The following is a 16644-nucleotide window of genomic DNA, read 5'->3' on the forward strand; positions in this document are numbered from 1 at the left end:
GGGCAAATCCCAGAAGCCGGTAGCCGATGTTTCTTTACAATTACAGCTGGCGCCTAAGCTATGGCTGGCACTAAATGCCCACACTATGTTACATAGGGACATCCCAGAACTAGGTCAGTCAGGCCTGTCAAAATTAAAGTAAGGTGCATACAACGCAAACACGCGTCAGATGCACCTACATGCAAAAACAAAAATTGCGCCACGCGTGTTGCATATCGTCGCGAGCGTCTGAGTGAGAGAAATTTTAGTTGTCGTTTTTTGCGGCTTCACGGACGCACGCAATTTTGAGGCTTGACATGTTTGGTATCTATTTACCTGGCGTGACCCCCGTCTTTTATATTTTACCAAATAATTGGACATTCTATTCGGTTTCATTTCATTTTAGTGTATTTTATCCTAAAAATACTGGTTTGATAAACATTTGCGCAAATACCGCGCGGCATACAAAAGTCCAACTAGCATCTTTTTATTCTACGGGGCCTCTGCTTTCAGAGAATATATAATTGTTTGGGGGTCTGAAGCAGTTTTCAACCAAAAATTCTGATTTTATCATGTGTGTGCAAATGTAAGACATTGCTCCGGGCAGCAAGTGGTTAAAAATGACGGGTGGCATCTTACGTTTGAGGTTTTCTCTAGTTGTTGTCAATGGAGATGACTCCTAAAACATATGCTGCTGCCCCTGGATTGGACAGACTGGCTATTTTTCAGGAGGAATTTAAGACAAAGGGTATGTTTTTCAGACAAAACTAACATTTCTAGGGGTTCTTATAACAGAGCAAATGTTTTGAACTCTAGGTCCATATTACATTTTATTCAGTATCATGCATTTAGGATCAGCAGGCTTGGCTTGCTTCTGCAGCCTCTTGTCACATGTCCCTACTGTGCAACCTTCTTCTCATGCTCCACTGTGTGTGAATGAAGCTGCAGTGTGATTAAAAGTAGGGATGCACCGATACGGATTTTTCGGTATCGGGTACAAATACCGATTTAAAAAAAAAACAAAAAAAAAAACAATGTATTTAATTTTTTCCCCGGTACTCACCGATGCCGAGTGCCGGTGCCATGCACCCTGATTATTAGGAAGTCAGGAGGCGGATCATGACCTGTCGCCTGACTTCCTAATTGCCTATGAAGTCGGTTTTTTTAGCGTCATGACTCTCCTCCTGGCTTCCTGATTGGCTAGGAAGCGGGCTTCACTTGTTGCTGGGTAGCATGGCTTCCTGACCAATCAGGAAGCCGGGACGCGAGTCATGACGTGCCTCCTTGCTTTCTGATTGGCTGCCTACCAACAAGTAAACAAAAGGGAACAGAGCGCCACCTCCGTGCGTAAAATCGTTTATTAGGATAAATAAAACAAGGGATAAATGTACTCGCAAGCAAACGTTTTCATCGAGCTTTAACAACAAACAAGAGGCCACACTGTCTGTTAACCCAACATGATATCACCCCAACTATGTAAAACGGTAGCCTCCGGTCACATCACCGTCCACCGGCTCCAGTCAGCCAAGATTGACGTGTTTCAGGGGCAAGCCCCCTTCATGCCTACCAACAAGTGAAGCTGGCTTCCTAGCCAATCTAGAAGCCATGCGGCACGTCATGACCCGATTCCCGGCTTCCTGATTGGCTAGGAAGTCAGCTTCACTTGTTCCTAGGCAGCCAATCAGGAAGCCAGGAGGCAGGTCATAACAAGTGAAATCGGTTTCCTAACCAATCAGGTAGGCAGGAGATCTTCTTTTGGTCGGAATTTCCGGTATCGGAGCATTTGGGCGAGTACCTGCCCAAATACTCGTGTCGGCACTGGTACTAGTATTGGTGCATCCCTAGGTAAAAGATTAACATTTGGAACACCGCTTGTACTTTTACAGCTTTGCATTATTTTACAATGTCCCATTGAGAGTATTAGGACAGTAGGGCAGTCAGGTGCAGAGATTACAGAAGTAGAGGCAATCGGCAAGTAAGTTTTTCCTCCCGGCAGTAAACTTTGAACACATCAAGCATTGCGTAGCACCCTGAGCACCTCGGAAGCAATAATGAATGAATGACGCTGAGCTATTATATATAATAAGTGCGACTGTATCCGTTCTCTGTCGCCAGCCTGTCACTTCCTTTGTAAGTGTGTTCAGCTTTCGGTGCCAAGAAAATAAAACAAAGGCTGATTCTTGGACGTGGCTCCCCCAGACAATAGCTGCGTGTGTAAGTTTATTATGTGGCGGTGTGGGTGTGTGTACATAATGCATGGATAGATTATACTGGCGGTAGTATGCAGGCATGTAGAAGCCGTGATGTCACAATGTGACCCGTTATCGCTGACCTTGAAGCTTGGACTTCACACTGTTTTTGTATCTTGCTGGCAGCCTGGGATGGAGTTCAGGCAGCCTGGAAGTTTGCTGTCGTAGTTGGAATTGCTTGCATGTTTCTTGCCATGAGATGTGGATTAAATCCTGTTGCTGATGTGTTTTTATACTGTACTCGGGCTTACGTTTAGCAGAGTAGTTTTCCGTTGTTACTAAAGAGGAGAAAATCGAAGGGAAAAACTGCTCCGAATGATTTGCTTGGTTCTCCATGTTTGGGAATATTCAGAATGAGGCGCAACTCATCTGTCTGCCAGCTAAATCCATTCCATGCCCTTCCTTTTTTAGTTGAGTGACCTTATTGCTTTACCCTCCCCGGGCGATGGAAGAGCTTTGGTCAGAAGTGTTTATTCCTTGCAGCCCAGATCTTTATTTAAAGTGACAGTAAACTCACGAGTTAAATCTTAAAAATACATTGAGTTACCTTTAACTATTAACAAAGATTTATCTTATTTGTGTATCACTCGGCTGTAGATCCTCAAATCATCTCTGAATTGGTGCTGACACTGTCCTTCCTTCTGGAGGGGGGCTACTTTTGTTCCCCATGGTCCCTGTGTGTGTTGTAAAGTAATCACCGCTCCAAGCTCAGTCTTGTGATGGACTACAATGTATTAATGCATCAAACAATACACATCAAAAATATGAAGCAACGGTGGACATGGGCCCTTAAGGCAGGGGTGGGCAAATGACATGGAATTCGGGAGTCAGGTACGCACACAAACAGATTGTGCATTGCTATTTCATAAAGTTCCTTTAGGGCCTGGCCTGCAGACTCCTGAATTCTATGTTATTTGTCCACCCCTTGCCTTAAGCCCCCCCCCAGTGCATCGCAACACAGCACATGTGGTTTAAGATGTTACCATCGTGCTACACTAAGGGTCACATGTGGTGTTACTGCATGAATAGAGTGCCTATTGGGAAAGAATGGAAATATCTCCAAAACACATTTAGAGCTACAGTCCAAACGTGCTAGCTGGTGTGTGTTTTAACTCATGCAATGGATGTAAAAATGGCTTAAACCAGACTTTCTCAACCAGGGTCCCCTGACACACTGGGGTGCCTTCTGGCTTCCTTAGTGGTGCCTTGGGCTGGTCTCCAGCACCATGTAAATGATTTATGCTCATCCACCAAGGGTGGGATCTGGTCAGAAAAAGATGGAAGTTCGCCTCTGTCCAGGTCTGCTCTGCCTCCCGCTATCTGCCATGTTGCTGCTCCAGCTCCCAATGGGATGGTGGGATGCTGATATGAAGGGGGGGACTGGGGACTCTGATGCGAAAGAGGGTGACTCTGATGGGGTAGGATGCCTTGAGATTTTCCATACTCTTAAATGGTACCATGACTATAAAAAGGTTGAGAAATTCTAGTCTTAATGACTGGACGAGGCAGTGTTCATTAGTCATGGTACCCAATCAAAGCTCTGTGTACTGTTGAAAGAGCTGCAAAGATCAATTCTGATTGGTTAGTTCATTGGTTACTGCCCCATGAGATTGCTCGTGGTTAATAATGTACTCCTGTATTCGAGAATGAAACCCGAACCTTTCAATGTGGACCTTGGGTCATGAGATCCTAGCGGACTTATGGTCCATAGACCAGAAATGTGTCTGCTTTTTCTGACGGAAGCTCTTTAAACTTTTTTCTCAGTTCATGACTAGGAAAGTTTTGACCTTGAACTTGGAGTTAATTACTTTACTTTACTTTTGACACGTTTTATTACTCCACCTTCTCATTCACCTCCCCACACACCTATTCATAACTCTACTCCCCCCTCCCCACGTGTTCAGCTCCTTACCATCCAGGGTCTCCACCTCCTCCTTACATTCTGCACATGAAGGGGAGCTGAGCTTCAGGTACAGACAACGCCGCCATCTCCTCTGTCTACAGCACCTCGGGACGGAATAGGAATGCAGGTACAGAATATATCTGGAAGGAATAGTAAGCAGAGATGTGCTTCCATATTGCACTTTTGTAGAAGTCACCTTGCAGTCATTCATAAGCTACCTCTATATTGCGGAGCTTACAGTTGCTGAACGGTAATATTTCGGCTTTGTGTGGACTCTGGTGGGTTAAGTTGCACATTTTGGCATTTTTAGTTTTTGAGGACTCTACAAGTGAGCTCTCTTAAAATTATTTGTAGAATAACAACTTTCACAAAGTCAGTTTAGCTTTTAATTTTATAGAAATTGTACAGCAATATTTGTCAACTCCAGAACTCCTGTACCCCCAATGGGTCATGTTTTCCAGATATTTCACCGTGAGAACAGCTGTAGTAGGTACTGATCACCCCGATATAAGATGTCCAGCCAAATGAGCAGAACCTCTGTTGGGTTTTTACTGTATCACCAGACTGGAGCTGAGGGAAAATTTGCAATTAGCTTGCTTCCTTTTTGGCCAAACCTTTGTGAATGTATATCTCTCTAACAGCCCCAGACAGCAGAAAACATTAAGGGCTTCTTCACCCCAAAATCCCCGCATTCAGTGTGCGATTCTGCATGCGTGTTTGTAGCGTGTTTTTCATGCATCCAGTGTGTTACATTTTTTTCTTCTGCTTTTTTACTCCATAATCCTGATTATGATTAGAATGCAAACATTATTTTCGCTTGTATGTTCTATTTCGTTTACATGCATTCAGGCGTGTTCCCGTGTGCAAAACAAATGCATGCTGCTGTACTTCTTTTGTAAAGCACTGGAACTGAACGCAATGCTGTGATTGAAAATAATTGGATTAAAGGTGCCCATACACCTTACGATTATCGGACGAAACTTTTCATCCGATCGAATAGTCGTACAATGTTCGTACGGCAGCCCCATCCTGCCCCGATGATCGCAAGAATCATTTAGCCGTAATTAACCAAAAGCACCTGGAGGAAATGTGGTAATTGATTTGCCGTATTTTCGTTAGCGCAAGCGCAGTGTACATCGTACGACTTTTGACGGACAGAAACGCCACCAACCATGCGAACATCGTACGATCTAGCAAAGTTTTCAAACATGCTTGACCGTCAAAAGTCGTACGATTGTACAGTATTGTCGGTCGGACACTGCAATGCAGACATACGATTATCGGACGAAAAGTCGATCGCATACGATTATCGTCCGATAATCGTAAGGTGTATGGGCACCTTTTACTGTGCTTGCATTTTGGATGCATTCAAAAAAAAAATGCAACTCAACACAGCTGGTGTTAACAAACCCCCCCCGATGGCAGATATTTGCACCTTTTCCTAACCCTGCCCACACCGTGTGACTGTTACAACTATATCTTACTCTGTTGAATTTCTTTTTAAGTTTTACATGATTGTAGTAAATAAGTGACCCAGGAAGTGTGATGAGGGGATTGTGCTGTTAGGATTCCAGAGAGATGTAGGAAGCCGGTTGTTGCAGTGTAAAGTAATTTAAGGTTTGTGAGGATTGATCCTTTCATCACTTACTTGTCACTTTGCCGGACATTCAGATAATTCAGCAAAAGTGTATAAATGACTTTTTAGACTTCAGGAGCCGGCTTGTACAATCTGGAAGTTTGCTGATAGCCGGGGGAACACAACAACAGAAAAGCCTCCAAGACTTTGGGTAGAAGAAATCATGTTTGTGTGGCTCCTGCTGTTGGTCTGGAACATATGCCACTTTTGGAACAATGATGGCCGAACACCAGGACTAGACCACGTTAGAGAAACTCTATGGGCACGGTTTTACCAACGGTTTTCTACCAAAGGACTTGTAAACTGATCCAGCCAACTCTACTCTGTAATAACAGGGCCTAGGGGGCGGATGACCCTTTTGAACACCTCCTGCCACTCTTTGCAATACTAATAATCTCCAAAAGTAATGTGCTTTGTGCCACCGAAGTACCTTCCGCTCTCATCTATTAGTCTCGTTGTTTCTGCTTTCAGGGATATTGTGAAAAGCTTCTGTATTAGCCAAGTTAAGATCATTTGTGGACTTTTACAGGAGTAAATCACTGAAATCCTTCTTGGGCTATGCATGTTACCTTGTCCCCCTTGTGATGGCACTTGGGTCTAGAGAATTTGCTGTCAAATTTTTGTTGAGTTGGGTATACGCGGGTATTTTTTTCTTCTACAAACGTTCATTCGAAAAATTTCCCTTGGGAACATTTGATAATTCCATCAGAGACTTGTCGATTTCACTGCATTCGTTTGCTTGAGAACATTTTCTAACATGCTCCTTCGTTACTGCGGTCAAAATTGATCATCTGTTTGACCCCATCAATGATTAGAAAGTTGAACGATGAATCTGGAATCAATTTTTTTTTTGCTTTCGTTGGAAATACTTACCATGTGTCCCCTACATTACTTTTCCCAGTCAACACAAAATACGGGTTCTCTTTACCATCAGAGCTTTCTATTTGTGGATGGTCAATAGGACACTGTGCTAGAGAGCCCGGGATTAAATGAAAGAACTCTCGTCCTCCATAAACTTGGTGTTGCTCAATCCCAGAATAAATGAACTCTATTAATACGTTAATAAATGGCCTGAACTAACGAACCTGCGCCTATAGCTGGAAGCAAAACTCTTCTCCTTTCGAGCGAGCCCAGTGCTTCTATAATGACCTTTTATTAACAGAGGATTGCAGTTAATGGATTAGAAATTAAAATTCCACAGACCGGGCAGAGCGGTAGTCGCAGTATAGGAGAGGAGGGTGTGTGCGCTTCATATAGGGGGCTGGCGGGCCCGTAGGGGTGAAGCGTTTCAGGAATTTCCCAAGTTTACTGATTATCCTTCTTTTTTTTTCCTCCTCAATATGTATTTAAGAGGGGGATGGGAGACGTTAAGTTGTGTTTGAAATTCTTTTGACTCTTGGCGCTCCCTGGACTGGTTCACTGCTGTGTATTTCTTATTTATTACTCCTTTGTCAGCCACGTAGGAGGAATGGGCTTACCTCCTGGCGAACCTGCACCCAATTCATCCTTTGCTATAGATGCTCCAAGATGGAGGCTCTCGTAGATTAGAGTTAGGACCGCACTACACAGGGGGCCTGAACAAGGCAGTGCGGCTTTCACATATTTTGCATTTTGCAAAAGTTGGTTAAAACCTCTGTCTCTGTCTAAGACTGTCATCTTTTTGCAGGCTGGCTGGTGAGTGTGATGGGAGATTTTTGCTTTTGTACTATGTAAAGCCCTTCCATGTGCACCGTACTTTAAAGCTGGTTATGAATTGATGAGTGCGTTTGCCATTTGTCCAGGACCAACCCATCCAAATTGTGAGCCTTGCAAACTTTTGAGGGTTTACAGATTAATTAATCCAAGCTAATGATTATTTTGTCTTTGATAGAGGGCCCAGTCACACCATCAAGAGTGAGTTCGGCCTCTGGAACGCAACTCGGCCGGCTCACTTGTTTTGGGGTGGGAGAGGGTGTGACGGTGCATTGAACTCAATGGCACCACAGCCACGCCCCCTGCCCATGGTGCGATCGCCGACACCTGAACGCATGGCACATTAGTGCCTGCGTTTCCGGTCCAGTGCGATCTGCAAAAAATAGTGCATGCAGCATTTTTTGCAGATCGCACTGGACCGAAATGCAGGCACTAATGTGTCATTGAGATCAATGCACCGCCACACCTCCTCCCGCCCCAAAACAGTGAGCCGGCCAGGGTGCGTTCCAGAGGCCAAACGCACTGGAACGCGCTCTTAATGGTGTGACAGGGCCCAGAGTAGGAAAGGTTTAGAAATCTAATATTTCACAGTTGTCACAAGAACAGGAGGTGAGGGGAAATTTTCCAATGTGGCCACTTAATCTTTTTTTTGTCACTGAATGAGTCGCCCTCCCACTTCCTGTTTGTGTCTCCGCACAATACACATTAAAAAAATAAATAGCCGACAGGGTTTTAACCAACTCTATCCAAAATTAAAATTATTTTGGCTTTGGATAGACTTTCAAGGTTTCATTTTGAGTTGTGGCTGAAGTATATCTTTAGATACATACGGGGACCACAGTGTACATGCCTAGTCCCTCTTCAGGTTCATCCAGACATTACTGTACTGCGTCAGTCTTCAATGCTCCCCAGATGGTGCTCTGGTTATCTGGGAACCCTTGCTTGTGATTTGGGAGGATTGTTGCCAGATACACCCACGTCAGGCTTTTTGATGTCCTGATGCAAGAAAAAAAAAAAAAGGTTTCTCAAGATCATCAATAGGATTTAAATCTTTGAATGTGATACACGAAGGAGGAAGATGAGACATTACCCAGCACGGGTTGCAGGAAGAGTACTTCCAGTGACACTTTGACCTCAGATTATCACCGCTGCAGTTTCCATATATATTGTTTTCCAGGCCGTCCTTATCTGATTTGATGAAAAGAAAAACTGCCGTGCACATAGCTCAATAGCTCAAGCTGAAGTTTACCCACAGATGGAGTCATAGTAGTGACTCTTCCCCTCCTGCTCTGTACAGGTCCATGTAGGGTTTTATTAGATAGTACGAAAACAAACGACTTCTGCTCTGCTCTCTCCAGATCAGCGCTTCTCAACCTTTTTTCAGTCACGGAACCCTTTAAAAGTATGCAAAATCTTGAGGCACACCGGTCAAAAATTTCATAGATTTTAAGGGCAAAAACATGCAAACAAAGTCCTCTTAGACCAAGACCCCCTCCTTCACATCAGAGTCACCCTTGGCATCAGTAGCCTCCCTTCATGTCAGAAGCCTCTTTCATATCCGAGCCCCCCCATCACATCAGAGTTCCCCTTTTACAGCAGGAGCCCCCTTTATCTCAATCTTCATTCCCCCCTTCACATCACAGTCCCACTACTACAAAATGTGGAGGCACCCCTGAGGAAGCCAGAAGGCTTGCCAGTGTACCATGAACCCCTGGTTGTACCCTGGCCCCCATGTTGTACCCCGGCCCCCTGGTTGCCAAAGCCTGATCTAGAGCACCATAGTTCTCCAGGACTCCTGAGTCATTGGCCCAACATTGAGCTCCTGTGTGTTATCACAGTAGGTAAGCAGATTTGACATTATTATAATTATTATTATTATTATAATTTTTATGTGTCTATCGTCTATGGTATGCCTGTGTCTGCTCTATAGTAACATAGTATAAAATGCAGTCTATGGAATTAGAAAATCCTTTCGCTCCCTCCTATTAGATATCCATGGTACTAAAAGTAAATTCCCTGCAGCCCAGAGCAGGAAGGGCATGGGAGGACGCAGCGATCAGCGGATACTTGTCTGACAAGCCCGAAATTGTCCTTTTATTTAACGTCCCGGGACGGAATCTGAGAACAAGATGCATATCTGCAGGTCTCCACATTCCAAAGACTCAAGGCTGAGCAGGATAAGTCCATGGTGTACCTGACACATTCCACGCATGATACTGCTTAGTTCCAGATTTCCTTCTAGAACCTTCATAAAGCCGCTTTTTATGTTATTACAGGTACGTACCTTTCATCTGGCTAAAAGGAGTTGCACTGGAAGCCCCCTTCACATGCAGGATACATATGTCGGCTTTTTGTCAAAAACAACACTTGGGGTGTCCATAAACTTCCCAGTCTGGTCCTGATTCGATGGCCCAATGCAAGGATCAAGGCATTTCAGGGTTATCCTAAAGCAGGGGTGGGCAACTCCGGCCCTCCAGCTGTTGTCCCATGAGGCATTGCAAGACTGACAGCTACAGCCATGACTCGCAGAGGCACATTGGGATTTGTAGTAAAAGCACAGCTGGATTGCCGGAGTTGCCCACCCCTGCCCCAAAGCAAGGCTAGCCAAACTTTGACCCTCCAGCTGTAATGAAACTACTAATCTCACCAGGCATTGCAAGACGCTTGAGAGCCACAGACATGACTTCCAGAGGCAGATACATGATAGGATTTGTAGTTTCACCCACAGCTGTAGGGCCAGAGTTTGTCTACCCCTGCCCTAAAGGATGATACGGAGTGCCTGGATGGGATGGGGTAGTGCTAGGACTAGGATAGGGTAGGGTCATTCCTGCTTTTTTAATAGGAAGAAATGTGTGTTGCTGGTTTCCATTGGACAAGATGCACGAAAAACAGTAGTGGGTCCTGCAATGGAACAGATGTCGCCTTGCTGGCCCAGATTGTGCTGCGTCCTCCTGACTTGGGCCCCACATACATCCCCCCTGAACCCTGTGCATATGCAGTATGAAAATGCGTACTTATGTCAGACTCGGCACATAGATGCTCCATAAACGCCTCCTCCAGACTGATTGCCACTGGGCAATTGAGGGATAATTGTAGGTGTTGTAAGGACCAGAGAGGCTCATTATGACACACAGAGGTTTTATAACCAGTTGTATTTTGCTGACCCCCCCCCCCCAGTTGGGAAGGAATGACGGTATGGGTCCTGATGCTACTGATGACCAGTCTCCCTGCCAGTTCCGGTTGGGCTTGACCATAGACTTGTATGAGTAATGGTCCCGTGTCCTGTGAGATTCCCTCCTCCTGGTTGGCCAATGTGCACAATACAGGCCAGGTATTATCCTGACATAACATCAAATACTCATTTTGCTTTCCTCATATTGGATGGAATTTTTACTGGAAAGCGATGCCGGAAATCTCAAATCCCGACGCAATTACCATCAAATGCTTCTCTTGTTTTTCCCACATTTGATGTCGGTTTTTACTGGGAAAGAGTGCCGGAAATCTCGCAACCCACAAAGCTAAAAAGATCACACTGAGGATTTCCAGGAGCTTACACTGACAGCCGTCACTCCCTGCGACTCCTTTCATCTCCCACTGCAAAGATTTTACTGCAACACAAGGCTCGGGGTGACTGATCGCTGAAATCTCTACCCAAAGGGAGGACATTGAGTGGTGGCAGAGGTGTGCCTAACCTTTTTGCCGCCTGAGGTGGGGTGGTGATGGTGGAGGGCTCTGCATCTCCCCACCCAGCTATTGGCAGCCTGTGAATCTCTGGCCGGCGTCACTGGTTGGCAGGAGCTGGGCGGGATGCCGACAAGAGCGTCCCAGGTTGCTTAGATGCGTGTGCAGGGGATGTGTACAGCCCTCACACATCTCCCCGTACGGGTCTTAGCAACCTGGGACGCTCTGTCCGGAAAGGGGATGGCAGGCACACTGCAAACATTGTGCCATGCCACTCTTGCCTGCTGCGCCCGCCCCACGTGACCCAAAGATGCCATCTGAGCCAACAGCCTCAGGCTGCCTCCTTAAAGGGACAGCCCTGAGTAATTGTGTCTCATACATCCCAACCTTAACTTGAAGCAGAACTTATACCGGGCCTATTTCATCTCCGAATGAGTTATATACTCTACATACAAGTCCTACCTTACTCTTGTAGCTCCAAGCGTCTGCTATGTGCACACTTCAGCGTCCCCTGTACAGTCATAGTTATGGCCCTAACCCGTCTGATGGGGGATCAAAGAAAACAAATGGCAGCTGGGAGTTGGTATTCCTCATGCTGGCCATACACGGCTCAAATGTTGGCCAATTTCTGTGAACTGGTCAAAAATCGAGCCATGGGTGGTCCTGCCAACATTACCTGGCTCAACAATCTCAACAACAAAGGAGCCAGGTAGGGGGGGGCTGGGGGGATTCGTCCATTCACATTGTTTAGCCTGAATGGGGGAATGGAGTGATTTCTCTAGTTTGACCCATTTTTACGTGTCTGTTCAGCTTGAAGGGGCAACTGTTCAATGATGAGGCTGTTCTAGCTATTCAAGTTTTCCAGCCTGACCGAGGAGATTCAGCCAGTTGTGCAGTAATTGTGATCGTTCACTTTCCCACCCACTGGCCGACTTATCGTACGAAAACCCAATCGCGTTCGCTTTCTGAACGATAATCTTTGACTCGTTGAGAACTGCTGTGCAGAGCCAATATGAAGACAGATTAAGCCTTTTATACCGGCCGTGTTGATTTAACTAATTATTATTTACAGAATGATTCAATATAATCCCAAATGAAACGTTATTTCTTTGGTGTTCTGGCTTTTACAATCTGGAGCTTATCGGCAGTATAAATGATTACCTTTCCTGTATAGTAGTGGGCATTTCAGAACAGGATCATTTCCAGTACGTCTGACCAGAGAGGGGCGCAGGAAGACCTGGGGCAGGGAAAGGGATATTTGGTTCTCTTCCTGAGATGGACTTATGAATGCGGCTTCTCCTTGCTGGCGGTCAGGTTGTCTCTTGAATCAGGTGCAAGACAAAGGGAAAGGGGAATATTCTACTGGAACTGGAAGTCTCCTTTTAAGTAATTTCCTTCCATTTTAAACTTTTTTTTAATCTTAAAAGGGAAATTTGAGAACCTTTTGGGAAGGGGGGGGGGGGCTACTGGAAGGAAGCCGGTGTATGTGTGTGAATTCCCCTTGAGTTTCTTCCCACTGCAGCCATCGGGGGGGGTATGAATTAATCGGATGGCCAGTGCTCCATGAGACGGCTTTGATCACAATCCTGGAAAATGAGCTGCTGCTGATTTCTATTGTTTCTCAGTTCTGTTAATGTCAGGACTATTTTTCTCACTTTAAAGTGGACCTGTCATCCAGGCGGTGTAAAGGCCGCCAATACTGCTAGCGATCGGTGACACCGCAGACTGCTTTAAGATGACAGGCAACTTCAAGGACATGTTCTGCAGTAGGCAAACTGTCCCGCTGCTGGTGAATTACAACTGGCAGCTTGCCTTGCAGGGACTGTCAGGGACCCAGCCCTATTCCACGGTACTGTATTTTTCATCTACTGCCTTTGCTGATCTCCTAAAAATAGTTGCCTGGCTGTGGCTTTAATGCCATCAGATGCACTCTTCCGGAATAAGCATCGGGAAAGTGAGAGTGAAGTCATCACTCCTGATCTGCATCCTCATCCCAGGTCAGTGACTCAAACTGCTGAAACCGTTGGATCAGCATGACAGCCAGGCACCCAGCATTCTCTGTGAGGTCAGCCAGCAGTGCCTGGAATCTATTCAGTTTTATACAGGAGAGTTCAGCTGGGCTACGGGGGTAGGTTGAGTTGGCCTTACATAAGATATAGTCTGCAGTCCAGTCAGGCCTGACCCACAGACTTGCACTGAGCGAGAGAAGTAAAGCATGGCCACTTCTGCAGTTTTTCCAAGCAGGAAGCTGAACCTGTACATGTAATGAGCCAATAGGTCTGATCCCCGGAACGCCATGGAACTCATCCTCTCTCTCTCTCTCTCTCTCTCTCTCTCTCTCTCTGATTTAGCAGATTGTAGGATGTTGCCGGCGGTGATCCTGGACTTCCCCACCTGACCGTTCCCGGGAGGCACACCAGAGAGGCGCCTGGGACCGAATCATGCTGTGCCCGTGCCGCAACAAGTCCCGCCTCTTGATCGTCACCGCTTTGCTTCTGTCCGTCGTGACCTGGCTCTACCTGTCTGTCGGTGACACGGGATGTGAGTATAATTCACGTGTGACATCATAGCGCTGCATTCACTTGAATGAGACACTAGCAGGAAAATTAAAGTTTATTTACATCGGCTTCAGGGAAAAAAAAGGTGAATATTTTAAAGGCAAAACTTTAACTTTTGGATGGAGAAAAGGACTGGTAAAGCCCCTGGCGGGTGTTTTATTGGTAAAAGAGCTAAAGAACAAACAAGCAACACTTAGTTGAGTAAATTTGAATATTAATGTCATATTTTTAGCAAGCTGGCGGAGCTCTCGGCTCCATTTTACTTCATCAGTCTAACTTAAAAAGTAATGGTTTACAGGGCTGAAGCTCAGATAACACGCACAGCTGATTGAGGCAGAGAAGTGACTCGCTTCATTCTCTCAGCCCCCCTGCTCTGTACAGAGTTTGTTAGAAAACGAGAGAGAGACGGTCTAAAAGGAACCAGCAAATGCTGTGCCCTGTCTGTAGAACACACCGAATGCTCTTCAAAACCAGTGTCATGGGTGCACCTCTGTTCCACTTTTATTTGTAACATAAAAATGTTATATAGAAACTAAAAATCTATAAAACAGTTAAACATGTGTAATGGAATATTAACATTAAAACCATTTATTCTTCTTATAACTCTTAAAGCAGAACTCTGGGCACACATTTCAATAACCCTTGCAATACTTGCCCGTCTAACGGCCAGCCCCCAGTTATTTTAGCTCCCTAAACTAAACAAGCACTTAACACTTGCCGTGTGGGGGTGCAATGGGGTGCACACGGTATGCATTTTATCAGTATCAGCTGCAGTCTAGGAGGAGAGAGGCTGGAGGTGGCAATTGTGACAGCTGGCTAGCTCCGAGATTTGGGTGAGTATAACCATTTTTTTTAACCTAGACAAAAATGAGACCCACCGTAAGGTTTAATCAGATTTGTGGCAGCAGTTCTGCTTTCAGATATCCAGTTTTATCTCAGAGAGGTGTAAATATTATCTATATATTAGTGTAGGAGATTCCATTGTGTTTGCTTGAGCCTTCCTTTGCCCCTTTTCAGACGGTCCATCCCCAGGGGTCGCCGTTCCACGTCTTCCCCCCAGAGCCGCCTCACAGCAGGATTTGGAAGTCCGCCTTCAGGAGGCCGAGGAGGAGAACCGAAGGCTGCGCTTGCAGTTGGTGGAACTCCGAGGTGAGGATCAGGGAACGGACGGAGACAACAGCAGCCAGTGTTCACAGAGGAGTCTGACGGAGAAATGCGAGGTGAGTGACCCCACGTCTACTGTTTATCACCGCCGCTAAATATTTAGTGAGATCCTACGAGTTCTCACAACAAACCCACACAGCTGCTTCCACTGCTACAGAAATATTTACTCCTTCTTCCCTGTGTTGGAGTGGACCAAACCATCAACAGTGATCACATCTCTCACATTGCCCAATCTAGTTAAAGGTGACCGGTGATGACTCAACGTGGCTGTTTGGCTTTTAGTAGGTATCAGTCGGCTGTCGGAGCATTCCCCATAACACGCACAGTATGTGAAAATGTGCAATATATCCCCCCACTGCTAAGGGAGGCACATGAGCCACTATTGCCAACCTGTCGTGAAAACGCTAGTTGCCTGGCTGTCAGTCCTGTCCAATGGCTTCCATGTTTCTCAGTAGCGAATGATAACAAAAATAGTATACAGATCAGGAGTCAAGTCAAAGAATCCAAAGACACGCAGGTAGGTAAATGGACCCGAGTATATGTGTGCAGATCTGTAATACCCAACTGCCGCCTCCTATGGCAGACCTTAGTAACACGCTGTTAAGTGGCTACACAGGCATGCGGCCAGAGAAGTGTTGGGTTCCAAGGTTAGAAGTTCACCAAAGATCGCAATGTGGTCATGGTGGTATGGATGGGATCAGTAGTCCTCCATTCAAATGTGAGCTCAGTAAGGGCTAGTTCACACCAGATGCAGTTGTAATGCAGTCCATTACGTTTGCCAGCTGCATCAAAATCTCATCACAATGCTTTCCTATGGGATTTCTGGTGCTCTGTTCACACCAGTGCAGTCCGTTTCCGATGCAGTTAGAAAAAATACTGCTTGCCCCATTTTAGCTGCATCGGATTGTAACGGAACGCTTAAAAATGCACCAAGAACACATGCAAATGCACTGGAGTGCACCTGAAAGGCCATTTTAAGCTAAAAACCCCACCTAAATCGCGGTAAAATCACGGCAAAATGCATCGTACGGCAGCTGCGCAGATGCACACAGTTCTGGTGTGAACTAGCCCTTACTCAGAGCCAGGAGAGCTGAATTAATAGCCAGGCAGCTAGCATTTTCCTGAAAGTTTAGCAGCGGTGGCCTATCCCTCTGGGTGCATGCTTGCTTGAAGAATGTAGGTTCTGCCCTCCATGCTGAACCCCCGTATCTCTTTGCTTCTCTTTCAGCTCATTCACGTTGCTATTGTTTGTGCCGGCCACAACAGTAGCAGGGATGTGGTGACTCTGGTGAAGTCCATACTCTTCCACAGGTAGGTCGTCTACTGCTTCAAGCCCTCCAGTCCGAGTTCAGGCAAAGCCCACCTGCAAACCAAATGTTTTTTTGGATAGGAAGAGATGGCTTTCATGGCTTACATAGGACAACAATAATACAGGCTGCAAGCCGCCCTGTTATTACACTCTGTATCTTATTTATGACTATTTCATTATAACAACTTTTATCAAAATGTAGCTAAATTTCAAAAAAAGGCAAAACAAACAAAAAAAAACCCATAAAAAGATTTTAGGAAACTCAGTGGGGCCCTGCTAATGTTTACAGCGGAAGTCCAGGAAAATATAAAATACACAAATGTAATATAGCGCTGTATGTCATCCACAGACACACCACTGTATTTGTGTATGTATATGATGTGTATGTATATACAGTAATCTCACCACTATCCAGCATTCAAGCAACCGGCACTCTCATGCAACCAGCAAAAAAAAACAAGGAATGCCACACC

The 16644-nt window shown here is 45.6% G+C and overlaps 1 protein-coding gene across 4 annotated transcripts in view; it reads left to right on the top strand.

The window, feature by feature from the left end:
• LARGE2 (LARGE xylosyl- and glucuronyltransferase 2) overlaps positions 1 to 16644 on the top strand; it is a 53244-nt gene that overhangs the window by 25003 nt on the left and 11597 nt on the right. Inside the window, exons 2-5 of one of the 4 annotated variants that reach the window (XM_018554527.1) lie at positions 4251 to 4258; positions 13495 to 13681; positions 14716 to 14918; positions 16091 to 16173. In XM_018554527.1, the coding sequence (XP_018410029.1) occupies positions 13582 to 13681; positions 14716 to 14918; positions 16091 to 16173 (386 nt within the window). In that variant the 5' untranslated portion in view covers positions 4251 to 4258; positions 13495 to 13581. Of the gene's footprint in view, positions 1 to 2134; positions 2194 to 4172; positions 4259 to 13494; positions 13682 to 14715; positions 14919 to 16090; positions 16174 to 16644 lie in introns of those variants that run through there. The other 3 variants (XM_018554529.1, XM_018554530.1, XM_018554528.1) reach the window with 3 other exon arrangements.

Source organism: Nanorana parkeri, unplaced genomic scaffold (assembly GCF_000935625.1).
Source record: "Nanorana parkeri isolate BGI_ZX_2015 unplaced genomic scaffold, ASM93562v1 scaffold163, whole genome shotgun sequence".
Classification (NCBI taxonomy): domain Eukaryota; kingdom Metazoa; phylum Chordata; class Amphibia; order Anura; family Dicroglossidae; genus Nanorana; species Nanorana parkeri.